The sequence below is a fragment of the Podarcis tiliguerta genome (assembly GCF_965153285.1).
Source record: "Podarcis tiliguerta genome assembly, chromosome: 14".
Lineage (NCBI taxonomy): Eukaryota > Metazoa > Chordata > Lepidosauria > Squamata > Lacertidae > Podarcis > Podarcis tiliguerta.
In genome coordinates this window covers 34,876,152-34,902,758 of record NC_139547.1, presented here as the reverse complement: position 1 = coordinate 34,902,758, position 26,607 = coordinate 34,876,152, and the positions used below count along the sequence as shown (strand labels likewise).

Below are 26,607 nucleotides of genomic sequence, written 5' to 3'. Positions count from 1 at the left end.
GAGTTTTTTCGTAGAGCGAGTTTTTTCGTCTTGCGAAGCACCACGGCGGGGAGAGGTGGGGAGAAGCAGGGCAGCTGCGGCAGCCAGTCCTTGGACTCACCTGCGCCTTGTGGACACCGCGCGACGCGGCTGCTGGAGGGCGGCGGGGCTCAGGAGCGCGACTCCGGCTGCAACGCTGGCTGCTGGCGGCAGCGGCTCTCAGAGGAGTGCGCGAGGGCAGTGGGCAGCAGCGCGAGGCAGCCGGAAGGTCGGCGGGAGCCAGAGGAGCCGTCAGCAGGAAGGTGGGAGGGAGCCGGAGGAGCGGGGAAGCGAGTGTGCGTGCGTGCAGTGACCGTCGCCATGACAGGAGAGGCAGGGCTGTTTCGTCTAGCGAAGCAAGCCCTTAGAAAAATCCGTCTTGTGAAGCACCTCAGAAAACGAAAAACCCTTTCGTCTAGTGAGTTTTTCGTCTTCCGAGGCATTCGTCTTGCGGGGTAGGCTAAGAGGAGGCTAAGAGTGGAAGTTTTCTCTCTCTTAACCCTCCCCACACACGGAGGGGTTCTAACAAAAAGTGAGCATGTTGAGGTTCTGAGGTAAAAGAATGCAAATCAAAGGCTCTGGCAACGCCTGTGAAAACAGTAATCACCCAGCATATCTTGTCTTGAGAGGCAGTCAAGTGTGTCTGACATATCTTCCCACTTCTCCTCAGGGGACTTCATTAGCATTTTCCGAAGGTTTATCATGCCGATCGTTCGGCAACCACTGACAGCTCCCCGGTTTATGTTGCTCTGGGAAAGGGGGGGGCAAACCTCTGTGGGGAAAGATTTGTGGGGGTGTCATCCCCCCCTTGGGGGTGGGAGTTTCCAAATGTGGAGAGTGGCCTTGGGTGCCCCCCTTTAGGTCCTAACTGCCCTCAAGACAGCTGTCTGAGAGAAGAACGGGAGGCGAGGAGGAGCTGTTCAGGGAAAGGGAAAGGCAAAGGACTGGATGGTTAAGTCCAATCAAAGGCGACTATGGCGCTCATCTCATTTTCAGGCCAAGGGAGCTGGCGTTTGTTCACAGACAGCTTTCTGGATCATGTGGCCAGCAGGACTAAACCGCTTATGGCGCAATGGGACACCGTGACAGAAACCAGAGTGCACGGAATCGCCGTTTACCTTGCTACCGCAGCGGTACCTATTTATCTACTTGCACTGGTATGCTTTCGAACTGCTAGGTTGGCAGGAGCTGGGACAGAGCAACGGGAGCTCACCCCGTCAAGGGATTCGAACTGCCAATCTTCTGATCAGCAAGCCCAAGAGGCTCAGTGGTTTAGACCACAGTGCCACCCACATCCCTAAGCAAACTATCAAGGACAATGCAGCCAGAACCGCCACAGACATTGGCTGCAACTTGAATTGAGTGCGCTAGGAAGGAGGCGAGGGAGTATTGGAGGGGTACAAAGCATTGGTCCTCTGAGGTTCTCTGCAAGGGAGGGGAGCCTGGAGGGGGGGGAGTCATCCTATGCAACAGATTGGCAATAATTTACTCAGGACTGCTGTAAAAGGGTGCCTATTTCAGACATGCTTAGGCTTTAATGGTCACTGACTGTAATCCTCACCTCTCACTGCTATCCAACTCCTTCCTACCTTCCATGTCCTTCTTTAATATACTAAGAGTTCATTTGAAGAGTCAAGAAAAGCCCAAGCGGTGACGACCGCTGTTCATTTTTAAGAGGCCAACAAAGACTCTTTGTTTTTTTTGCCAGAGACATAACACAACTACCCCTAGCGGGGGGGGGGGGACCCAATAGTATCTGAGCACACTTGGATTTCCCCCTCCTCGCAAGCAAATAAGCACTCAGCTTTTATACATAACTGAAATATCTTTCGATAACCTTCCCTGCAGCTAGCCATTTGATGCATTTAAATTGACAAATTATCATCCTTGCAGACAATGTTTGGTCTCCTATTGATTGGATTGGATGAATTTGTTTCTTGCATACTGCTTGTGCGACAGAGATGGCACTTCATAAATTCAGGGTGGCTGGGTGGGGGGCAGAGCTGACGGGCGCCATAGCTCATCTAAATTCAAATTATGTTACTCTAATTTCTTCCTCCATTATTGGCCATTGTGAAAATACTAGGTTGCTTCCACAGCTAAAGGCATTGTTTTCCAGCAAGTGTCTGGAAGTGGGATTCAAAGGGAGATTGAGTGGTTGTTCAAGGCTGGCTAATTCCAGGTTGGAGGGGGCTCTCGGACAATGTGTGCTCTGGCAGGCCCCTTCACCCACTTGAATACGAGTTCTTTTCTGATTGACTGTGCTGCTAAGCCTTATTGAATTATAAGCATAGGGTAATTATCATGCTGTGTTTATTTCAGCTGCAAATTTCATAAAGGTCGCCATAGTTGTGACGTAGGTATTCCTGTTCAGAACCAGAGTGCAATGCTGCAATTAATCTGAGCTTAGAAACTAGAGGCAAAATTTCATTAGAGACTTCTATCGAATTACAGCGCAGGGCAGATAATTTTACACCACAATGATATACAGTGGTACCTCGGGTTACATACGCTTCAGGTTACATACGCTTCAGGTTACAGACTCCGCTAACCCAGAAATAGCGCTTCAGGTTAAGAACTTTGCTTCAGGATGAGAACAGAAATCATGCTCTGGCGATGCGGCGGCAGCAGGAGGCCCCATTAGCTAAAGTGGTGCTTCGGGTTAAGAACAGTTTCAGGTTAAGTATGGACCTCCGGAACGAATTAAGTACTTAACCCGAGGTACCACTGTATATAGAATAATCGAATTAGAATTGTAGTGTTGGAATTTAAAAAATAGCATAACAACCCTCTTGACCTTCTGTCCCATATGGGGATCGAACATGCAACCTTGTCATTTCTGTTATGAAGCTCATACAAAGACCTGCGAGGGGGCCAACAAGTTGTTAGCTTTGCTTTGCTTTTACAACTATCCATCGAGAGGATGCCCATTTGTCTCGACTGCAGACATGCTTAGGAGGACATTTCATAGCTTTGTCAAAGATGATAAAATCATATTATCAGCGGGGGAAGGGGGGGAATTGGAGGGCAAAAGCAATAAGTTTCATCACTTCTGAGAATACAAGCTGTAAAATTAACAAGGGAACCAGTCTGTTAGAGGTATATAGCTTTGGGGAGCCCTTTCAATAGTAGGTAATGATGATGGATCTCCATCATTTCAAATAGCTTGGCTTAAGTCAAGGACTGGGACCTGTGGCCCTTCATTCCCAACCATCCCTGGCTTTGCTTATTGGGGCAGAAGAGAGTAGAGGGTCCTGCAACATCTAGAAGAGCACAGGTAGGGATGAAGAACAAATCCGATTCTGTTCACAGTGAAAAGGGAATTTTGCAATTTCTGAAACAAGAAGCAAACCAAAACATAGCCATCTCTTGAAATTCACACTTCTCCCAATTTTGCAGTGCACTTCTCCAGCCAAGCAATGTGCACAAAAATGTATATGCTTGGGCAAAGTGTGCATTGAACATGCATACGTTAGTGAAAATACATGCATGCAATAATGCAGGTCGTTAGAATAAGCTGCTATGCACACAAAAAAGTATATTATGCAATGCTGCATACAAAAAATGAAATTCACACTAAAGTGGTGATGAATTTTCTTGAGGTTTTTTTGGGGGGGGGGGTTGAATCAAAAATCAATGTAGAAATATAGAGAGCTGAAGACTGAGAGGTGGAAAGAAACCTCAGTTGACAGATTTGCCCATCCCTAGTAGCCAGGAAGGAGTTCCACAGCATTGAGCTGGCAATACTGAATGCACGACTCCTGCTTGGACCACAAGCAGTGAATTCCCTCAGAGACTTCGGTGACTGGGAAGGGATATGAGGAATCAGGTGGTCCTTAAGGTATCCTGGACCAAAAGTTGTCAAGGGCATTGCAAATTAAGTTAAGCACCTTGGCCTTGGCCTGTAGAGTATGAGCAGCCAGGGAAAGATTTTAAGCACTGGAGGTGTGTGTTGGTGGTACTCTGTCCCCACCAACAGTTGAGCTGCAACCTCCAAGGATTGTGCTGGTGGCTTCTTTCTCAAGCCAAGAAGCATTGTGGTGGAGATTCTGGGCATACGTGCCAGCTGTCTCAGAGGATAGCAGGAGAAAGGGGAAATGTCAAGGTGCCATGCAAGGGCAGCCACACAATCAAAGGCAAGGTTTCAAATGTCATTGCGCTTGACCTTTCACGGCCACCAGCAATTCCAGCTTTGATGCAGCCCGTGAAAGTGGTTCTGCACACAGACAGAGCAGCCTTTTGCAGAGCAGAAGTGGAAGCTCTGCAGATCTTCAAGCCCTGAACACCAAATGGCGGCATCTAGCTCTGCAAGCCGTTCCCAAAGGAGGTGTCGTGAGTGGTGAGTTTGGGTATGAATACCCACAAACTTCCTTGTCTGCAGGGAGGTCAAAGAATTCTGATGGCATCTGGAGCAGAAATGGCCATGTTTGCTGATTTGTCCTACGTCTGGAACAGAAATCCATCCAATTTCCAAACTCAGTTTAGTTCTCCACATTTCCATTTATGAGTGCTTTTGAAAATTCATCAGCATTTTATTATGGATGTTTCCCAAGAAATGCATTTTTTGCATGGAAGTTTGCCTACGATATACATTTTTGCAAAGCAATCTTCCCTGATATAATGCATTTTTGTATGCTGTTTTCATGACATTTATGCACACTTTATCCTAGTATTTGCATTTTTAGGCACACTACCTGGATACAGAACAGTACTGCAAAATTCAGAGACGCTTGGATTTCAAAATATAGGCTATGCTTTGGTTCACGCATTGTTTTGCAAAGTGCAAATGCAGTTTGAATTCTCCTCCATCTCTAGTAGCTAGTAGCCAGCAGCCTTCAACAGTCATCAGTGCTCTTTTAAGCAAGGCCCTCTTTAGCCACCAGTGGTCACTTGAGAAACCTATTTAGCTTCCAGCTTTACAAGTAACTTGGGAAAAGGCTGTCTCCTTCCTTGACTGCTGTAATAAAAAAGCACATTAGCAGATGAGAATTGCCCTCATAAGAACTCAGAGAATTCTAGCAATTGCCAGCTGGTGGTGACCATTGGGTCTGGTAGGGCAGAAGGTAGGGAGAGGAACAGTAGGTGGTGCCATAGCAGGCAGAGCCACTCCTGATTAGTAAGAAGTAATAAGGTAGGCAAGTGGGAGCAGACTCAAGTGCACAGCCCCATTCATCCTAATAGACCAGCCGCCAAGGGGGGAAATAGCACCAAGCACTTAGACACTGTCCTTTGTTTTTCTATTGTGGGCCAAGTTCTATTTGATTCCATGTTCTTTCAAGCGAACATTTTCAATAGACGTTGTTGTTCCCAGCAGAATGTTGGTGCCGGTAGCGACTGGCCACAAATCTGGATAAAAAGGAAAGAAGATAGATTGATGCTGCTTTTATCGACTCCTGCACAGAATGGTGTACCTCATATTTATTTTATGGCAGGCTGCGCTCACAGCATCTTGGGCCAGGGAGGCGGAGGGACGGAGAGGGGGACCCTGAATACAATTACCTTAGAGGATGCATTTGGAGGGCTGGTTGCCTTTTAAATCACACTGTACCCAACCAGATTGATCTTTCCTAGAGCTCATTCTGCTCTTCTTGGATCCCAGGCATGGGCCATTCTCTTGGGAGACGGTGCGTCCTCTCGCTCTTTTTCAAGAGTTCATAAATAAAACTTCTATGAGTCTGCAGTCACTGAGAAGTTTCTCTCATTCACTTTCTCCCTCCAGTCTTGTTTATTAGTTCTTGTCTTGCACTTTTATGAGCTTTGCAGGAATGAATTTCCAACATTGCACCGGTGTAGATTTAAGGGCAGTTTAACTGATGGATGCCTTGTTAAGGACCATGGACATACTGTGACCATGGACTACCAATGTGTTCAATTCCTCTGCTCTGGTGAATGCTTAACGCAGCACCTCCTCCCACTCTTCCTTGCTGGGATCCGATGAGTTCTTCTTAATTTCTCAATGAGAAGCACCATAGCAAAAATTGATTTGATGTGTGTGTGTTTCAACAATTCTCCATCAAGTTATAAGAGAAGAAACTGCATCCAAAAACTTCTCAAAGGGCGGGCATATTGTCCAAATTCATGGCCTAGATTGCATGACCAGGCAGCGACAGCCCCAGCCCCCAGGGATCATAAGGAATAAAGACTCTGACAACGTTCTATGGAATTAAAATTAAGCCACAACTTTATTAAACATCTGTATGTAGGAAGACCTTAGCTTAGGCCTTGGGCGTTTATCTCTCCCAGCCCCCCAGCTGAGGGGAACTGGGGCTCATCAGGGCAAACGGGATATCGGGGTGCTCTGCGAGAAGTAAGTGTAGCCCATATCCCAGCATGCAGGGTAGTTCACTGACGACCTTTCAGTGTATGGCCAGTGACACCCATATATATAACCCCTTTAAGCAGAGGCTTGACAACCATATGTCAGGAGTGCTCTGATGGTGTTTCCTGCTTGGCAGGGGGTTGGACTCGATGGCCCTTGTGGTCTCTTCCTACTCTATGATTCTATTCTATAAAGAGGACCCTGGAATCGCTGTCGCGCGCGGGGGGGGGGGGGAGTCACCACTTCACCCACCCCCCAATAGGGAAGAAAAGACAACAGATTCCACCCAAGGCCATAACAGCCAAAGTTGTGATGAATTGCTACAGGGAAGACAAAACCTGCCAATGCAGGGAAATTTCTTCCCGGTCCTTCAATAGCAACCAGTCAAAGACCGTAGCAGCGCCCGCTAAACAGGAAGAAAAAGTTAGCCTGCAAACAAAAAACATTAAACAAAGGGAGGGGAAGGAGGTGAATCTCCAGAGCCGACTGCCTAGCTATTGTCAGCTCCACCCCCTATTTATAAATGGGGCTGGCCCCACCTCCCAGCAAGAAACTTGATTACTGGGGCTGGGTGTGAACCTCCAAAAATTAACACTGAGAGGCAAGCCAGCCCCTGTTTGACAGCAAGCTCCTTGGGCACTGTAGCACCACGCGTGATCCCACAAAGGGCACCCACAATGTAAAGTGTGAGTGCTCATTGCTAAAGGAGTAGCTACTGTTGACATTAGGGGTCAACAACCTTTTGTGGGTCTGCGGGGACACAATTCAGGGAGTGACACATGCACAGGGTTCTGCCCAACTGGGGGGGGCAGCATGCATGTGTGATGTCACGCGGTGGGAGGAGGCCCAATGGGGCCTGTCATGGTGGCAGAATATTGAGGAGGCCCGGCCCCCTCCTTGAATTTTTTTTTGGGGGGGGACTTGCCCCCTGCTCCCCCAGGTGGCACCCCTGCAGAGTGACATGGACACACACACATCCTCTGGCTGCCTCTGACTCCCATATCACCCCCCCCCCCAAAGACAGAAAGATACAAACCGCGCATGCAGGCCCACTTTGCTTTTCTGTGGGGTACGCGTAAAAGTAGGATCCAGGAGAATTAAAGCAAATCCTCTTGGATGTGCAGGGATTATCACAGAGTGCTAAGCAGTGCTCACCCTCAAATTAACTTTTGTTTACTTATTTATTATGCTGATATCCCACACGAGAGCCAGTGGTGTAGTGGTTAAGAGCGGTAGACTCGTAATCTGGTGAACCGGGTTCGATTCCCCGCTCCTCCACATGCAGCTGCTGGGTGACCTTGGGCCAGTCACATTTCTCTGAAGTCTCTCAGCCCCACTCACCTCACAGAGTGTTTGTTGTGGGGGAGGAAGGGAAAGGAGAATGTTAGCCGCTTTGAGACTCCTTCGGGTAGTGATAAAACAGGATATCAAATCCAAACTCCTCCTCTTCCTCTTCCTCTTCCTCCTCTTCCTCCTCTTCCTCCTCCTCCTCTTCTTCTTCTCTCCAGGGAGCTCATGGTGGTGTAAACACTTCTCCACCCACCTCCCCACTTTATCCTCACAACACCCCTGCGAGGTATGTTGAGAGACGGTGACTGGCCCAAGGTTGCCCAGTGGGCTTCATAGCTGAGTGGCCCCTGGAACCTCAGGCTCCCAGCTCTTAGTCCAACACTCTAACCACTACAGGACACTGCCCACTCCTACGCTCTTTCCCTTTTTAGGGCTCTTTACCAATCAGAGGGTGCCTTCAAATAGAGGACTGTCATCTGTAAATGAGGATGCATGGGCACCCTACCAGAAAACGGGAAGGTCACATACAGTTCAGAGCGATCCGATCATCGGCCTTCAAGACCTGTTGTGCACCAATCTTGAAGAAGCCATAGACACAAAGGTCAATGACTCATGCTGTCATTTGTGCCACCCCCACCTCAAACGCTGGGTCCCACGAACTGCAGACTTGCAGCAGACAAGGAGCTTCAAAAGGAATTGCTATGGCATGCCCATTGTGATCCATGCCTGCTGGCTGGGTCTGAGCCACCTTTTAAATTTAGGAACATAGAATCGTAGAGTTGGAAGAGGCCCAGAGGATCATCTGGTCCAACCTCCTGCAATGCAGAAATCTTAACTAAAGCATCCATGACAGAAGACCATCCAACCTCTGATTAAAAACCTCCAAGGAAGGAGGTTCCTGGGAGCAGGGGTCTCTCCCAGATGTACCTGGAGATGCTGTGAGGGGCTGAACCTAGGGCCTTCTATATGCCGAGCATATGCCTGAACACTGCATTGAAGGACTAGACAATATCCAAGTTGCCTAATCCTTTGAAAGAGGATTAGACAACTCCATGGAGGACAAGGCTATCATTAACTGCCATCTATGATCACTATGTTCTACCTCCATCGTTGGAGGCAGTATGCTAGGAATCGGTTGCTGGGACTCACCAGAGCGGAGAGTGCTGGTGAACTGAGGTCCTGCTGGTGGACTTCTTGCAGGCATCGGTTCGCCAGATGTGAGAACAGGATGCTGGACTAGATGGGCCACTGACCCAATCCAGCAGACTCTTTGTGCTGGGCCCAGGGGTAACCCGAGAACCGCGGTCCAGATCTGGTCCAGAATCTGTAGGTTCCACTAGGAGTCAGTCCAACAGGGTCAAGGCGGGACACGAGGCAGGAAACCAGGCAAGGACAGGTACAGGATCTGGCATAAAGCAATGTTGCTCCCGCAACCTGGGGCGGGGTCTGACAGCCTTTTATCTTTGTTGGGGTAACGGCCGGTCCTGATCCCCCGGCGACTCACCTCCCTGTTTTGCCCGAAGGTGAGCACTCCTCCTGCAAGTACTCCTTCTCTCAGACCTTTGTCTCTGCAGCTCGGGAGACGTCGGTGGATTACTAGACCCAGGGGCCGCCTCAGCTTCCCCTGACCAAATTGGTAGAGGAGCAGCTGTAAGCGATGGCCCAGCTGAAGGCAATGAGGTAATCACTGCATCTGGAGCCAGGGCAGGTTCAGGCCCCTGACTCGGCCCAGCTGGTGTTTGTTGCAGGGGAACCTGTGCAGACTGGGGACTCTTCAGGATCAGGCCCCAGACTTGGTTCAGATGATGCTTGAGGCAAAGGATCCAGTGCAGACTGAGACTCCCCTGGGCCCGAGCCTGAGTCCCAGGCCATCATACTCTTCCTATATTCTTACGTCATAGGGCAACTGGATAGCTCAGTCAGTAGAACATGAGACTCTTAATCTCAGGCTTATGGGTTCGAGCCCCACATTACGCAAACAGATTCCTGCATTGCAGGGGGTTGGACCAGATGACTCTTGTGGTCCCTTCCAACTCTACAATTCTATGATTCTGCCTTCTACAGAGGCAGATTAACTGTCCACCTAGCTCAGTATACATTGTCAGTGGTTTTCCAGGATCTATCCTCAACCCTAGCTGGACATACAGGGGATTGAACCTGGGACTTTCTGCATGCAAAACTGATGCTCTACTACTGCTCTACAGCCGTTCCTGACTCCTCTCACCTACACCAGAGAAGCAGCTGGGAAAGGATGTTCCCTGTAAGACATAAGACTCCGCTTTTGATGCCCCCCAAGGTGATTTCACGGGTGATTTCGCGGGTGGCGCTGTGGGTAAAAGCCTCAGCGCCTAGGGCTTGCCGATTGAAAGGTCGGCGGTTCGAATCCCCGCGGCGGGGTGCACTCCCATTGCTCGGTCCCATCGCCTGCCAACCTAGCAGTTCGAAAGCACATCAGAGTGCAAGTAGATAAATAGGGACCGCTTACTAGCGGGAAGGTAAACGGCGTTTCCGTGTGCTGCGCTGGCTCGCCAGATGCAGCTTTGTCACGCTGGCCACGTGACCCGGACGTGTCTCCGGACAGCGCTGGCCCCCGGCCTATAGAGTGAGATGGGCGCACAACCCTAGAGTCTGTCAAGACTGGCCCGTACGGGCAGGGGTACCTTTACCTTTACCTAAGGTGATTTCATGAAGAAATCATGATTTCATGACAATTGCTTTGTCTTGGAGAAGGAAGGAAGGAAGGAAGGAAGGAAGGAAGGAAGGAAGGAAGGAAGGAAGGAAGGGGGCAGGGAGAGAGGGAGAAAGCCTCCATTGCATGCAAAGTATTTTGTGGCCGGAGGATCATCATTTTAACTTTCAGATGTTTATAGCACTAAATGGAGATGAAAACCTTGTCAGAAGATTATCTGTAATTTCTCATCAGGCTATTGAAGAAAGACAACAGGGCAGCATTATAGAGCCCAGACAAAATGTGACTGCAGCAACAGTTCACCTAATTATAGCCACTGAGGAGCTCAATAAGGAAAAGAGCTTTTTCCTCTTTGACCTTTCTGATCACCAGGGCTTTACATAAAAGAGTGCATTAGCTTCTGCCTTTGTGAACAGTAGGAGCCAATCTCATGTTGACTTTAGCGGTGAAGCACAACACATCTGTACTGCTTATGAAACAACTTCAGTGAAGCTTAGGCAGGAATGGGCAAATCTCAGTTTTGCTTCCTCTCAGTTCCCCATTTTTCCAATCTTAATTTCAGGTCTCCACATTTTCGGATTATTAAAAAGTCCTTGTGAAAATTCACCAGCATTTTAGTGTGCATTTTTGCTAATATATTATTATTATTATTACCATTATTCATTTCATTTCTACATCAGGGTCAACCACAGAATGCACAATCGTATGCAATTTTGCCAATTTTTGCAAAGCCATTTCCCCCCAATATAATGCATTTTCTATGTTGTGTTCACTGGTATATGCATTTATACACACACTTAACTCTATTAAGTACATTTTTGTGCATACTATTTAGCTGTAGAACTGCATTACAAAATTCAGAGAAGCATGAGAATTTTGAAGGAGAGTTATGTTTTGGCTCCCATTGTTATGGCACCGGAACCAATGACAGGCATAGCCAACTCTTTCTGTGGTTGTTCTCCTCCTCCGCCTCCTCTTCCCTGCTGGGTTCTGTAATGGCAACGCTGAGACTAAGAAGGAGGCTGTGCTGCCACCTTCTGGGCTGGAGGTAAATAAGAAGGGGTGATGGTGGCTGAGGGCAGAATGAGGTTGGTGAGCAGTTCACCATTCACTGTAATGGACCTGAAATCCAAAGTTTCCCCCCTTTTTAAAAAATTAGGGAAATGTTAAGTGTTATTTTTCAAGGGTTGTGTACAGATTTTTGCATTAGTAGAATTAAGATGAATAAGGTTTGAAAATTGGATTGTTAAGACTATAAGGCTTTATGGATGTGCATGAATATGTCAATACAATGAAACCAAGAGGGGGAGTGGAGGGAAGTCAACTGAGATTTACAATTTGAATTTCTATATTTGTTTTGCTTTGTTATTGTACTATTATTGTTTTGGGGTTTTTTTGTCATTTTTGGAAACTTTATAAATTGTTATCAAATAATAATAATAATAATAATATCACATCCAAAGTAGTGTAAACATCTAACCTGTAAAAAAAAAGGACACATTTGAACCCACAAATTCACCTGAAGGTTCACATTCCAAGCCACGTGGATTTCTGTCTCTTTCTCCAGTTTCTGGCAGGCCCCCAGGGGGAGGCTTTGGCAAGCAGTTCGCTCGCCCTCTCACCCTGGCCAAGGAAGTGCCACACATCAGGGAAGCTGGCTGTTGACTTTTGCAATTAGGTGGAAAGCGAATGGGCAGGAGCTGGTTGGAGGCGGGTGGCTCATTAGAAAGGGCTTTGCTTCCCCTACCTATCCTGCATTACAGCAGCACTAATGAGCCCCTCCACTTTCCCCATTCCGCTGAGCTATGACACCCACACTATTTTCACACGGCATCATTTGTGGAGTTGGAGCCGCACCAAGCCCAAATGTTTCTCCAATTCGGCAGCATCCAAAGACCTTGCAGATACCAGCCCCCAAACATTTTATTGATGCTCTCTTTGGGCTTGTTAATATATTGATTTCTTTATTTCCCCCCTGAAAAAATAACAATTTAGTATTTATTAAATTTCTATCTCCCTCCCCCTCCCAGGAGCTCAGTTCTTTCTTTCTTTCTTTCTTTCTTTCTTTCTTTCTTTCTTTCTTTCTTTCTTTCTTTCTTTCTTTCTTTCTTTCTCTTAATAATTACATTTCTATCCCAAACCAATGCAATACTTTTTTTTTTTGCATTCAGAACATTGGGAAACACTTGAAAACAGTCACATATTATCACCACTAATAATTTCAAGGTTGACAGGATATTTTAGTCTTCAAATGGCTGGATGAACAGGGATGTTTTAAAATTCCTCCTGAATGTTTCCCTCACAACAGCCCAGTAGGTTCGGCAAAGAGATTGTGGCTAGCTCAAAGGCACCCAGTGGGCTTTGTGGCTCCAAGACTGTTTTTTAAGTGTCTGCATTGAGACTGGTAGGACTGGTCTGGGAGGCCAACAATAGGTGGCGCCAGACCCAGCGGTAGGCTGAGCCAACTCATTCTAGTTTTGTCCCCATCCTCCTCCTCCTCCCTCCTGAGTTCTACAAGAACATCACTGAGACTAAGGATGAGGAAGCTTGCAGGCAGTGCCACCACCCCACCCCCCGGGCACACTGCAAGCAAGATGGCAGGCAGGTGGGAGGTTGACTTGGGGCAGAGTGAGGTTGGTCAGGCAGTGCCCCATTCATCACAATCGGACAAGCTTCCACCACTTAAGAGTTTTGTATCTTGAAACTGGTCTTGGGCCAGTTTCCTCTGTAAAGTAGGAGACACAGCCACCTTTCGTGAGAATCAATACTTAAACTATACTCCCTCTTTGGTTATTTAACTTATACAGTGGTACCTCGGGTTAAGTACTTAATTCGTTCTGGAGGTCCGTACTTAACCTGAAACTGTTCTTAACCTGAAGCACCACTTCAGCTAATGGGGCCTCCCGCTGCCGCCGCGCCACCAGAGCACAATTTCTGTTCGCATCCTGAAGCAAAGTTCTTAACCTGAGGTACTATTTCTGGGTTAGTGGAGTCTGTAACCTGAAGCGTATGTAACCCGAGGTACCACTGTAATGCAAGAGACAGGGTCCTGAAGAACAACACTAGTGTAGCGATTGACTGTGTAGCAGTTTCCTCTGGCAAATAGGGACAGTGGTGCATGGTGTGGAGAGAGGGGTGTGGCCTGGAGAGAGAGGGCGTGGCCTATAGGGTGGAGGTGTTGCTTAGCAACCAGGCAGAATGGCATGATCTTCGCTGAGGTAGCATGCACTTTGATTGACTGTGTAATTTTGAGGGAGTTTTTCATCTCCTGAAAGTTTAGTTGTTATGTAACAAGGCCGGAAGTAAGAAAGACAAAACCTCTCTGCTCTTTTGTCCTTAAATTATACAGTTTTTGTTCGGTTTGCACAGTTAAGTGTTATCAGGATTTCTTTTCTCTCTGGACTCTGTCAGTGTTATTTAAGTGACTTTGCTAATTCATGGCAGCTGTAACTCCCATGTTGGGCTGCTGCTTTGGCAAAGCTCGCTGTGATCTGGCTGCAACATTCCTCATCACAATCACTTCACAGAAGGTCTCTGAAGCTCTTCCAAGCGCCTTGCCAACATCTGGAGCGCTAATCGGGTCGTGTGTTCCTTCCTGCAGTGCCGAGTTCCATAATGCCTTGACCTCCAGCTGCATGACCGCATTTGCTGTCACTGTTGTGGTTTTCTGGTGCATCACCTTGAGGTGTTGTGCTCTTTAATGAGTGTTTTTACCAAGCTGGGCCCGAACTGGGGGTTTATTTGGCAGCACTCTCCAGATAAAGCTACTGGGGAGATTCAGAACTGTGCTGTTGACCAATGCTAGGTTAGGAAGCCCACAGAGGTCACTCCTTGAAGAGTTTTGAAAATCAGCATTATAGCTGGAAGATGGAAGGGTCAGGGTTTGTGGTATACATCATAAGTGGTCATCTTAGAGGGATCGCTGAAGAAGCAAAGTGCATTGAGAGTCAGGGGAGAGTGTTGTCCCCCAAAAGAAAATAATGGTATATTGCACATTAATGCTCTCACTGTAAACCTGTTTTTCCTTAAATAATTCCTGCTTATTCTGATGGAATTAACTTTCAAGGAGACGAGGGTGGCGCTGTGGGTTAAACCACAGAGCCTAGGACTTGCCGATCAGAAGGTCGGCGGTTCAAATCCCCGTGATAGGGTGAGCTCCCATTGTTTGGACCCAGCTCCTGCCCACCTAGCAGTTCGAAAGCAGGTCAAAGTGCAAGTGAATAAATAGGTACCGCTCTGGTGGGAAGGTAATCGGCGTTTCCATGCGCTGCTCTGGTTTGCCAGAAGCTGCTTAGTCGTGCTGGCCACATGACCCGGAAGCTGTACGCCCGCTCCCTCGGCCAAGAAAGCGAGATGAGTGCCGCAACCCCAGAGTTGGTCACGACTGGACCAAACGGTCAGGGGTCCCTATACCCATACCTAACTTTCAAGGAAGCTTGCTTACAGATGATTGGTCCATCTAGCTCAGTATTGTCCACACAGACTAGCAGTGGCTCTCTAGGATTCTGGGCAAGCGATTTTCCAAGCCCTCCCTGGAAATGCAAGGAATTAAACCCAGAACCTGCTCTACTACTGAGCTATATAAGAAGATGCTTTATATGCATACTGTATAACCGACCTGTTTTAAGCAGGCCATCTCAGATTTATAGAAGCCTCTGATCCTAGTTCCGGATGTCCCATTTTGGCTCCTGTGCTCTGGCCACGCCAGAGTGTGGGAGCAAAAGACAGATCCATTCTTCTTCCTCCTTCTAGAAGCAGCACCAGCTAGATTACCACATTACTGCCTGCACGGACTGGCAGCAGCTCTCCAGGGTCTCTCTCATCCCCAACTGGCAATGCCAGAGCTTGAACCTGGCACCTCCTGCATGCAAGGCAGACATTCTACGACTGAACCACAGTCCTCCTGATTCGGCATGTCAAAATTGCCTTCTTTTCAAGTAGTCCCAGCTGTCCCGCAAGGGGGAAGGCAAGCGGTACCTATGCGTGAGCTACTTGTTTGAAGTGGGGAGTGTTTACCGCCTTCAGTCTCTCCCCTCTGGCATCACCTATGACCCTAATACTTGAGCGTAATTGCTCTGCCCAGGGATACGTGTCTGTAACTTGCACCAGAGGGGGGACATGGTGTTCTTTCAAATGATTGGCATTGGAGGCCAGAGAGTGAAAGCAACAAGGTACTGGTGAGAGAATTCGCCCGCCACGCTGAAGACATGCTTTCCATATTGAATGTCCGGCGGGGCTTTTGGAAGCTCTCTTCCAGAGTCTTCAGATCTCGACCTGCCCCAAAGGGCAGAGCGAAGGGGCCCCTGACCCTAACCCTGCTGCTCTTGATACGGCTGAGAGCAGACTGGCTGAGAGCAATTCAGAAGTATTTATTTTTATCATTGATGCTCTCTTAGTGATGCTTGCCTGGAGCTTCTTAAGGATTGGAAAAAGAGCTCTCTTGAGCAGCTGGGACCCCAAAAGTGCCCCTGCCCCACAGATTGCTTGAGAGGCTGGCCTCTGCCCATTTCTGCATGCTGGCTTTCGGCTCCACCTTCACTAAACGTTTAAAACAGCACCACACTGCTTTAAACAGGCATGGCTTCCCTGCAACGAATCCTGGGAAACTTAGTTTGTTAAGGGTGCTGAGAGTGATCAGAGACCCTGCTTCCCTTCACAGACCTATGCTTCTCTGGGAAGAAGAGGGATTGATTGTTAAACCACTCAGCTGACGGGTCATAGGAGCCTGCCTTCCTCAAGTAGGGGGCTTCTGTCCAATAGAAACGGCTTCTCCCTCCCGGAGCTGCTCTTTGGCACTGCCCTGCATGGCTTCAACACAGGAGGGGGAAAGGAGCCCTGCAGGGGGGCTTGAAACAGGAACAGACTTTGGTCTTTCAAAATTCAGCAGCGCCCTGTGTGACGCCAAAATTCAGCACACCTCACCTCTTGCCTTCCGTTTTTCTCAATTCACTATGTCATAGTTGCGACGCCCTGCGGTGCCCCCTTGGCTCGGCATCCAATGCGGCAGAACTAGTAGCGCTGCCCTAAATCCACCTCTGCTTGCAAAGCCCCTTGCAGTCCTCCCTGTGTTCTCCTTTGCACCTCCGACAGGGTTGCGGGTTCAAGTGCCATGTTTCCTGCATTGCAGGGGGTTGGCCTAGATGACCTTCATGGTCCCTTCCAACTCTACGATTCTATGAAAGGAAAAGTGCATGGGAGCCCTTTCTGATGCCCCTCCTTTCAACCTCAGATGTTGGGGATTTGGTTTGCATGCAACAGTACTCTATATATGAAGGGGTGGCTGAATGATCTTAGTCTCTGTGTGCATTGGGGATGAAGAATGATGAAGAATTGTGTCCAAGGAAATGATGGTTGCTGAAACATAAGTCGTTTAAATGGTGAATGCTGAGTGCATGTCTGAACTCCTGAGCTCAGAATTAAAGTATATTTGTAAGATCTATCTGCAAGTACATATAATATATAATGAGTATATATAATATTCATAAATATGAGGGAGAAAGTGAGTAAAGAGAGCAAGAAAATGTTGGAGAGAAAGAAAATGTACCTCAAGTTATCTGTGTGGGCTCTGATGTTTAGGTGTGTGTGTTCACTTTCTGTTGTAAATGAGTGAAAAAATATCTAAAATAGGAAACAGTAGAATCTAGACAGCCAGGACTCAATTATACAGCTGCAAATAAAATGTTTGCAATGTGTTGTAACATGCAATGTGACACTAGATGGCGAGAGTGAGCTATGCAAAATTCAATGTGCTTTTCAAAACTTTTTTTTCCCAAAAAAAAAAAAAGCATTTTCACAGTGTTTTTTTATATGTGTGTAGATTCCACACTAGCCTTGTGTTAAAATAGTTTGAAAAGAGCAGAAGGCAAGGTGGATGTAGGAAATAGGGTAAAGGGACTTTTGGCCTGATCTGTGATGGACATCCAGTTCCCCACCCTAAACCTTCTCCCCATGTCTCTTTCTGCAATCCTGGGCTCGCCTCTGCCTAAACCACATCATCGCATTTGAACCATGTAGCCTTCATGCCTATTGAGCAAGCAACGCAAGCCTGTCACCTTTTGAGGTGTCCATCAATCTCCCTAACCATCTTTTCAATCACCGCCAGTCCTTGTAAATAAATGCAGCCTCCTCTGTGCCCTGCCAAGATCCATCAGTGTAAAGTGTTCCATGGAGAAGCGCTGAATTAGAAATATCATCCTTCCATCACCTGGCAATAACAATAGAGGCGAGAAGGTACTGTATATAAAGTTCCTATTCCCTGCTTTCTGAAAAGCAAATGTACTTAATTTGCTAGCAAGATGCAGCCTTGGTGAAAAAGCCTTTGGATGTGAGCTGTGCAGAGTGACTTAAAAAAAGGCAAAACCCTGGAAACAAAGCAATTTTCTGAATTAATTTCAGCCAAAGAGAAATGGCATTGTGTTTCCTTCCCAAGTGGTGCAGCAGCACAACTGAGGATTGCTTGGGTGGCTTTAAAAGAGGATGAGATTCATGGAAGATACGGCTGTTACTGCCCTCTCCCTCAGTGTTGTCCTCTGAGAGCCAGTGGTGTAGTGGTTAAGAGCGGTAGTCTCATAATCTGGGGAACCGGGTTCGCGTCTCCGCTCCTCCACATGCAGCTGCTGGGTGACCTTGGGCTAGTCACACTTCTCTGAAGTCTCTCAGCCCCACTCACCTCACAGAGTGTTTGTTGTGGGGGAGGAAGGGAAAGGAGATTGTTAGCCGCTTTGAGACTCCTGAAGGGGAGTGAAAGGCGGGATATCAAATCCAAACTCTTCTTCTTCTTCTTCTTTGGCAAGAGAGTGGGGCTCAGCTCATAGGGGAGGAGGCATGTCTCCCTTGCTCTCAGTTGCCTGTGCAGCAACTTCCACTGAGGGCATCTGAAATAAGGGCTTCGATGCCCATGACTGAACCCGGGACATGGAAAGCAGATGTTCTGTTACTGAGCTACGGCCCTTCCTGGAAGCTGCCTTTTACCAAGCCAGAACGTTGGTCAATCTAGCTCAGTGTTTCACACTGTTGCTGGAAAACACCGTGGGGTTGGGGGATTGCTCTTGTGCTCAGCTTTCTGCTTGCGGGTTTCCCCACAGGAATCTGGTTGACCACTGTGAGAACAGGATGCTGGACTGCATGGGCCATTGGCCTGATCCAGCCGGGCTCATCTTAGATTCTTATTGCTTGCACTGGCTGGCAGCAGCGCTGTGGGGGGCCTTTACCGGCCCTACTTGTAGATGCTGGGGACTGAAGCTGAGACCACTGTAATACATCCTCACCCTTTCCCCTGTCTCCAGGCTCATATCACTTGCGCCCTCTTTAAGCTGTGTGAAATGGGAGAGGAGGAGTTCTCAACATGGAATGAAACAGCTCTCTGTTATGTACTGAAGTTCTCACCCTGGGCCAGCAGGGGGATACTGTAGATAGTTTTCACTCAGGTCCTCATATGCAAATAAGGGATTGAAAGTGACATTCAGTGATTGGATAGTTATAGGAAATGGTTACAATTGCGTTGTACTGGAGTTGAACCCTCCAGTTCAGTTCTGTTCTGGCCTGTGAATAAACAAGAGCTGTTTGAAGAATCGTTGTGTCGTCTGATATGTTCACCCACAACTTAACACTTTCCTCACTTCTCTCCATCAGTTGGGACCAGCCAGGTATGAAAAAGTAGACACTGAGAAGCCCGCAAGCGGCCCGTCACATTGCCTTGTCTGCTGTCGCATCCAATAAGCCCAGCACCGGTGATTGTGTGCTGTGTCCAAAACAGTTGTTCACAAAGGGTTTTTTTGCTCTATAAACACCAGACAAAAAAATATCCTCTCAATATTTTAAAAAAGCTTCCTACTCCATCTAAAACAAGGTCTCCACATCATACCAGGTCAAGCTCAAAGTGTTACTATTAGTATATAAAGCCCTTATTGGCTTGGGACCAGTAACCTGTGAGATTGCTTTAGCCTGTATGTGTCCACCTGACGGCTTCAGTGTGCAGAAAACTGGCACTATTACAAGTGCCAAGCAATACTTGTTCCATGTTTGTATGAAATTGATATTTTAGTGTGGCAGCCGTCACACTTTGACTCTCTTTGCCTATTGACATCAGGCAGAGGCCTTCACTGTAGTCTTTTTGGCACCTGCTTAAAACATTTTTGTTAGGCAAGCCTATCCAGTCATGTAGAATGTGGACATGTGCTTTAATCTGGTTTTTAACTTATAGTTGATTTTAATTACTTTTCAAACATTTCAAATGGTTGTTTTTAACTTTTTAAAAACTGATAATTTCATTGTTTTATTATTTTGTAAACCACATTGAGGTGTGTGGGTTTTTGTTTTTTTACACCAGGATTCTGCACTAGGCCAGAGCCCCGGACCTGTTCACTGTCTCTGCTGCTGCACAGCGCTCTGAACAGGTGTGGCCAAATCCCCCTCCAGCCCACCTCAGGCTAGCTTTCCGCTTCTCACACTGAGATGTACCTTTCCTCAACTGCCCAGAATTTATTTCTGTATTAAGATGGAAGCGCGTCCCTTTGGGGACTGGACAACATCTCTCCAAAAAATAAGGATGTGCAAGATCGGAGCACCGTGGCTTGAATCTCCATATATATATATATATATATATATATATATATAATTTTACACCTTCTGATGAAAAGAAAACAACATGGAGCATATCAGCTGAAGAGTTAGAAATGATTGTTAAGAGGAGGAAAAGGAAAATATTCCATAGCTATCTGTGCAAACTCAACACCTCTGTAACACCTGCCAAGACCAGAGAGGGTTTGTATAGGTGTTAATACGTGCATAGCACTGCTGACATGAAGGGACCAAGGTCTCAACGTCCTAAAGGGAAAAGAAAGAATTCTGACCAACATGGAGTAAGGGCAGAAAGAGGCAAATGCTTTTTCTCTTTCTCATTATATAATGCCATTTTTACCTCACGTTTTTCTGGCTCTGGTTTTAGTTAAGCCCCATCTGCATCATGCAAAGAATCTTGGGGACTGCAGTTTCTTAATGATGCTGAGAGTTGTTGGAAGGCCCCTATTCCTCTCACAGAACTACAATTCCCAGAGATGCTTGGAAGGAGGGATTGACTGTTAAACCACTCTGTAAATTGTAGCTCTGTGAGGGTAACAGAGGGGTCTCCTAAAAACTGACAGCATCCTGAACAAGCCACACTTCACAAGATTATCAGTGGGAGGCAATGACTTTTTAAAAGTGATATAATACTGCTGGGAAATGATATATAATGAAATGAAAATGATGTCTAAAATAACGTTTGTAAAACAAACAAACCCAGAAGCCTTTCTTCTGGGAATTATAGGGATAGAACTGCCTTAATTGTATAGAAATTTATTCATGTACGCGTCTACAGCGGCAAGAATGTTACTTGTCCAAAAATAGAAAGGAGAAGAAGTCCCAGCAAAGGAAGAATGGATATAAAAACTTATGGAATATTCAGGAACGGTGAAACTTACTGCAAGAATAAGAAATCAAAATAACAAACTTTTTGTAAAAGAATGGAAATGGTTTATTGAATATTTACAGATAAATTGTAAACAGATAAAAACACTGGCAGGATTGTTGTAACAACCTGCAGCTATATAAAAGTATATATATAAAGAAGATAAATAAATGAGTAAGTTAAGTTAATTTGCACATGCAGAAGATATTAAAAATAAATTTAAGGAACTGCAGAAAGAGGGGGAAGGAAGTCAAGTTTTAAAATGCCAGAATGAATGTAAAATCAGTGAAATGTATATATATGAAAAGTATAAATAATTTTTAATAATAATAATAATAATAATAATAATAATAATGCATTAAATGTATAGTGCAGATGGGGACTAACTCATACTCAGAGTAGACCCACTGAAATTAATCAGCACATGTTTTGTTTTAGGCCCTATCCATGCTATACATTTAAAACAATATCCTAGTTTAAACAGGCATGGCTTCCCCCAATTCCGCTCCTTAGAACTGTAATTCGTTCAGGGTCCTGAGAGTTGTTAGCAGACCCCAATTCGCCACAGGGCTACAGTTCTCAGAGTTCCCAGGGAAGAAGAGGGATTGGCTTTTAAACCACTCAGGTTGTCAACGTTTGGGCGGGATCCTGAAGTAGGCTATTGCCTGCAAGGTAAATAAAACAACTTCGCCATCTGCTGGACACTCAGGAATTGCACGCATGCATTTTTTATCTCCAGAACCAGCTCTGTTCCCCAATTCCTCAAAAGTTTTCTTATTCCTCATTCATAAGAAGGTAAGAAGAGCCTGCTAGTCCAGCAGCCTTATTCTCACAGTGGGCAACCAGATGCCTGTGAGAAAACTGCAAGCAGGATTCGAATACAAGATCACTCTCCTCTCCTGTGGTCTTCAGAAACTGGTATTCAGAAGCATTACTGCATCTGAACCGTGGAGGCAGACAGTAGTCATCATGGCTTGTAGCCACTGTCCCCACAGGGCTCTTGAGAATATCAGTCAGTGTTTGAAATTTGCACTTCTCCAAAATTTGCAATGCAATTCCCCAGCCACGCAACATCTGCAAAAGATGCATCTATTAGGGTAAAGTGTGAAAAAAACTCATGTATTTAGTGAAAGTAAGAAATACATTATACGATCGGAAATTTTGCTCTGTAAAAATGTGCAGATTAGGCAAGACTGTGTGCAAAAAATATGAATATGGAAAGAAATTCACAATAAAATACTGATGAATTTTCATCTGGCCTTTTTCTTTTAAAAGCAAACTGATGTGGAAATGTGGAGAAGCGAACCTAAGTTTGGAAAAGTCAAAAAACAGAGAGAAACAGGTACTGGCCTATGTGAATTAGGTTGGTTTGCCTTTAAATGCAAACTGATTCTAATTTCTCCCTCATCCCCTACCTAGGCTAGGAGAAGAGGATGTGTGCTATTTGTTTGAGCTCAGGTGGCTGCAGTTTAACTACCGGACTGGGCACTTGCTGAAACAGGAACAAGGAAGTGAAAGTGGGTGGCACACCTACTGAAAACCAGAGAACAGCAAAACTTCACAAAGGAATACCTGCAGGTAACAATATATAGTTTTGTCACTTGCCATTTAAGCAGTTGATTTTCTAGGTTTCGTGTTGGTCACTTTGAGGAAACCACTTCTTAATTTTGTTTTACTTCTCTAAGCCAAGTTAATCTCCCTCCTCTGCTCAGTTTTGTGGGTGGTTCTTGAGACCTGGCAGGTCCTAGGAAGGAAAGTAGAACAAGGAAGCATCTGAGAGGGCCGAACAGAAGGTAAGGGGCACAGCACTGTGCCAGGTGCCAGAGGCTTGGTGATCTGGAGTTGCTTATTTTTTGCTGCACCCTGAAAACTGCAAAAATGAGTGTACGAGAACCATTCTTTTGGCCTGTCTGGCAAACCAGCAATTGGCCAGGTAACCAGTATCGGAGTCTGAAATGCTAGCACAATCCAGCCAGGGGCAGCTTCAGGTTTGAGAAATGGGATGCGGGTGGCGCTGTGCTCTAAACCACTGAGCCTCTTGGGCTTGCTGATCGGAAGGTCGGTGGTTCGAATCCCCGCAACAGGGTGAGCTCCCATTGCTGTGTCCCAGCTCCTGCCAACCTAGCAGTTTGAAAGCACGCCAGTGCAAGTAGATAAATAGGTACTGCTGCGGCAGGAAGGTAAACGGCATTTCCATGAGCTCTGGTTTCCGTCATAGTGTCCCATTACTCCAAAAGCAGTTTAGTCATGCTGGTCACATGACCCGGAAAGCTGTCTGTGGCAAACACTGGCTCCCTTGGCCTGAAAGTGAGATGAGCGCTGCAACCTCGTAGTCACCTTTGACTGGACTTAACCATCCAGGGGTCCTTTACCTTTACCATACCAGGTTTGAGTTCAAAGTATCCTCCATTTGGACTCCTCCTGTGTTTGTGGAGCTGATGAGAGTTGCTGTTCAAAATATCTGGAGGGCAGCAGTTTAGGGAAGGCTTCTCTCTCCCCCCCCCCTCTCTCTCCCTCCCTCCCTCCTTGTTCCGATTTATATACCACTTGATTATTTTAAAAAAGGTGGGATGTGAGACAAACAAAAACGGGAATGTGGTGATACAGAATTTGAATGTTTTGAAGCATTTCACATGTCAGTCTTGTCTCATGTTTATTTTTTATTTTTTGTGGGATAAGTGAAGTTCATGGATTTTTATTTTTTTTTTTAGTGGGAGGACTCCTAAATTGTCATCATTTAGGAGCAAGTCCTTCTGTGGGTTGGCCATGGACCTGTGGAATGCTTAAAGGAGGCTTTAAAATATAATTTTTGTTCACCGTAAAACAAACTGAACAATTTTTCAGTTTTGCTTACCCTTTTGGATCACGCCAAATTTTGCAAGGGGAAATGTGTCTAAAATGCATGTTTTAGTGGTAATGCATGCAATTAGAATGTGAGGTTTTGTGCATTTTTCATTTTAAAAAGAGGAAATGGGACAGAGTGGACTAAAGACTATAAACACATTCGAAACTGACACGGGTTGGGAATAATCCATCCCAAGTGCAAAAAGGAAACAGGGTTCCAATATGTTAGACTGCTAGAAACATAGGAAGCTGACTGATACTGAATTTGACCATTGGTCCATCTATCTCAGTATTGCTTGCACTGACTGTCAGCAGCTCTCTAGGATTTCAGGCAGAGGACATTCCCAGTGAAATGTTGAGATGCTGGGGATTGAACTTGGGTCGTTCTGTATGCAAATTGCAAAGCATGTGCTCTACCACCTTTCCCCTAAAGCAAGTTTCCAGACCTCATTATACTGGTGCCATTTGAAACAGAAGCATAGGAAGTTACTGTGTCAGACCATAGGTCCATCTAGCTCAGCATTGTGGACACTGACTGGCAGTTGATCTCCAGGGTTTCTGGCAGGGAGTTTCTCCAAGCCCCATCAGGAGATGCTAGGATTGAACCTGGGACCTGTCTGCATGCAAAACAGACACTGTACCACTGAGCTACATGCCTTCTCTTATCTTCTTTTTCTCTATCTACAGATAAAACAGAACATCAGAAAGGAGGCTACAGGCAACCAAGTATGGCTTCCTCAGGGAAAGAACTTGGCCAGGAGCTAAGTGATCAAATCCACGATGTACTGAGCCGACTGGAAAGCAAGCAGATGTTCCAGACTGCCTGGGACATTGCGGCATTTGTCATTTTCTTTTCTTTCATTGGTAAGTTGGAGGGTGTGGCGGGGAAATGAGAAGGGGGAAATAATGGTTGCTTTTCACAGCTGATATTGTTTTTTCTCTAGACCTTGAGCCATGTCCCTTGAGGATTTGGACAGATCGCTATGGCTCAAGCTGCTTTGGTTGTTGACGCAGAAAATCCAAATGGCCCCATCCCATAGTGGTGCAAAAAATATAGATTATATATTGGAAGAAACTGAATTTTAAATAACTAAAGCAGCCTTGCTGAAGCTAAGCAGGTCAGGGTTTAGGCAGTGCCTGGAGCTGGGAGCCTACTCAATGTCTCTTTAAGCTCCATGAAAGGTGGGATATACATTACTAAAGTTGTCTCCACTGAACCATTTAACAGTACAGTAAAATGTGTGTCCTAGGCCAGGCTACAGCTCTTCTTTATGGGCTGGCCCCACTTTTCTAGACAGGGAACTCAGAAACTGATGCATCCAAGCTATTCTATCACCTCTACTGAGACCAGCTCCCTTTGACTCTTCCTCAAATTATCTAGTGGCAGCCGTTCTATCAGGCTGCTCTCATCTCAGTTGGTCATTATAACTTTTAAGAACTGGTACCTGAGCTTTCCCCCTCGCTCCTCCCCTCTTTTTCCTTAAGCGCCATGTATTTTAGATTGCAAGCCAGACAACAGGGGCAGATGATCTTTGTGAGCTACACCAGCAGCCTATTTTGGCTGAAGAGCATGGAAGAAAATGCTTTAAACAACAATTCTTTCTGTCTTCCAGGTGTGGTTCTCTTCATGGCCCTCATTGTTCTTATCCGCTGCTTTTGCTGTTGCTGTGATTGCGATTCATATGAGAAGGTGAACATTTTCTGGTATTATATTCCCACACCTAGAGCAGGGATCCTCAGTTTTTTTGGGACCTGGGAGCACATTTGGAAATCTAATTAATTATCATGGGCACCACAATAAACCCATTTCAGAGAGGAAAACCTGGTGATGCTCATAACTCCCCCCCCCCAAAAACACACGCTACACCCCCTGAAATAAATGAAGAGGTGAAAGAGGCAATATTTCCCAAAAAACAGATTACCCCCCCCCAAACTCCTTTTTAAAAAAAATTCATTTTGAAAAAATGAGCAGGGGAGCATATGAGGTCATCATGATCTTGGGATGTGAGAAAAGGGTAATACGGCATTAACAGATCACTTACGGCATTAACAGATCACTTGGGCTAGAAGCAGATCCAGGCTCAAATACACAGCATAGCACTGTAGGCTGCATTTGCACAAACAGGGGCAATCTGCATTCCACACCCTTGCCATGGTTTACTGCTTGAGATTCTAAAACCTTGCTTTCCTGTACACAGGTCCCCAGAAAAAAGGCTGGCATTGTTAACCAGGGGATGGAGCTGTAGTTTTGCCATGGCTGATCACCTAAGCAACCAGGAAGAGGAACAAATGTTTGTGCTTTTACTGGATTTTCTCATCTGCACAGGAATTAATTCTAAATTGGACCTTGCCTGGGCAGGCATGTAGGCCAGATGCACCAACTGTGACAATATTTAGCCCAGATCTGATTGCATATTAAACTGAATAGTCAAACCCATTCCCTACGGTTTGGCATCTTCTGTTTTTTGATCACTGGAGAGAAGATCACAAGGCAGCAAACTCCTCTCCCAGTTGGTTTTTTAAGCCATCTAGTTTGTGTTTCATTAAAGGAAGGGCAGATCGGCTAATTGGGTTTTCTGGCTGACTCACATAAAGCCATAGTAGAAAAGGGATAACTCTCAACAACCATCACAGGGAATGGGTCAATGCTCTTTTCTTGTGTAGATCAAGATGCTGCATACTAATGGCAGACCTGCTGTTTCCTCTCCACCCCCTGCCCCCCCAATACCATTTCTCACCCATGAATACTTTGGCCAACTGAGAAACCTACACTTCATGTGTCTGGAGAAATGTGCTCTGGTCCACAAAAGATTACACCACAATTACATCAGTTAGCTGTCAACGCGCTGTGATGAAATTTCCTTATTTTGCTGTAAAATGGAGCCTGAATCAGTGTGAAGTCTTTATCCTCCTGGTTTCTTACAGTCAACTGCTAATTGCAGTAATAAAGTCACATGGCTATGATGGGGCAAGCAGCAATAGAAGCGTTACTGTTCAAGG

General features: G+C 46.2%; 1 protein-coding gene across 2 annotated transcripts; it reads left to right on the top strand.

Annotated features, from left to right (window-relative positions):
• Window positions 1-22,196: 22,196 nt before the first annotated feature.
• SMIM22 (small integral membrane protein 22) lies at window positions 22,197-26,043 on the top strand. Of its 2 annotated transcripts, XM_083414306.1 has the most exons (5): window positions 22,199-22,341; window positions 22,476-22,556; window positions 24,295-24,471; window positions 25,221-25,297; window positions 25,806-26,043. In XM_083414306.1, the coding sequence occupies exons 3-5, from the start codon at window positions 24,336-24,338 to the stop codon at window positions 25,851-25,853; spliced, it is 261 nt and encodes an 86-aa protein (XP_083270432.1). In that variant the 5' UTR covers window positions 22,199-22,341; window positions 22,476-22,556; window positions 24,295-24,335; the 3' UTR covers window positions 25,854-26,043. The 2 variants fall into 2 exon arrangements, with proteins under 2 accessions (XP_083270433.1, XP_083270432.1); XM_083414307.1 differs by lacking the exon at window positions 22,476-22,556 and having other exon boundaries at window positions 22,197-22,341.
• Window positions 26,044-26,607: the final 564 nt, after the last annotated feature.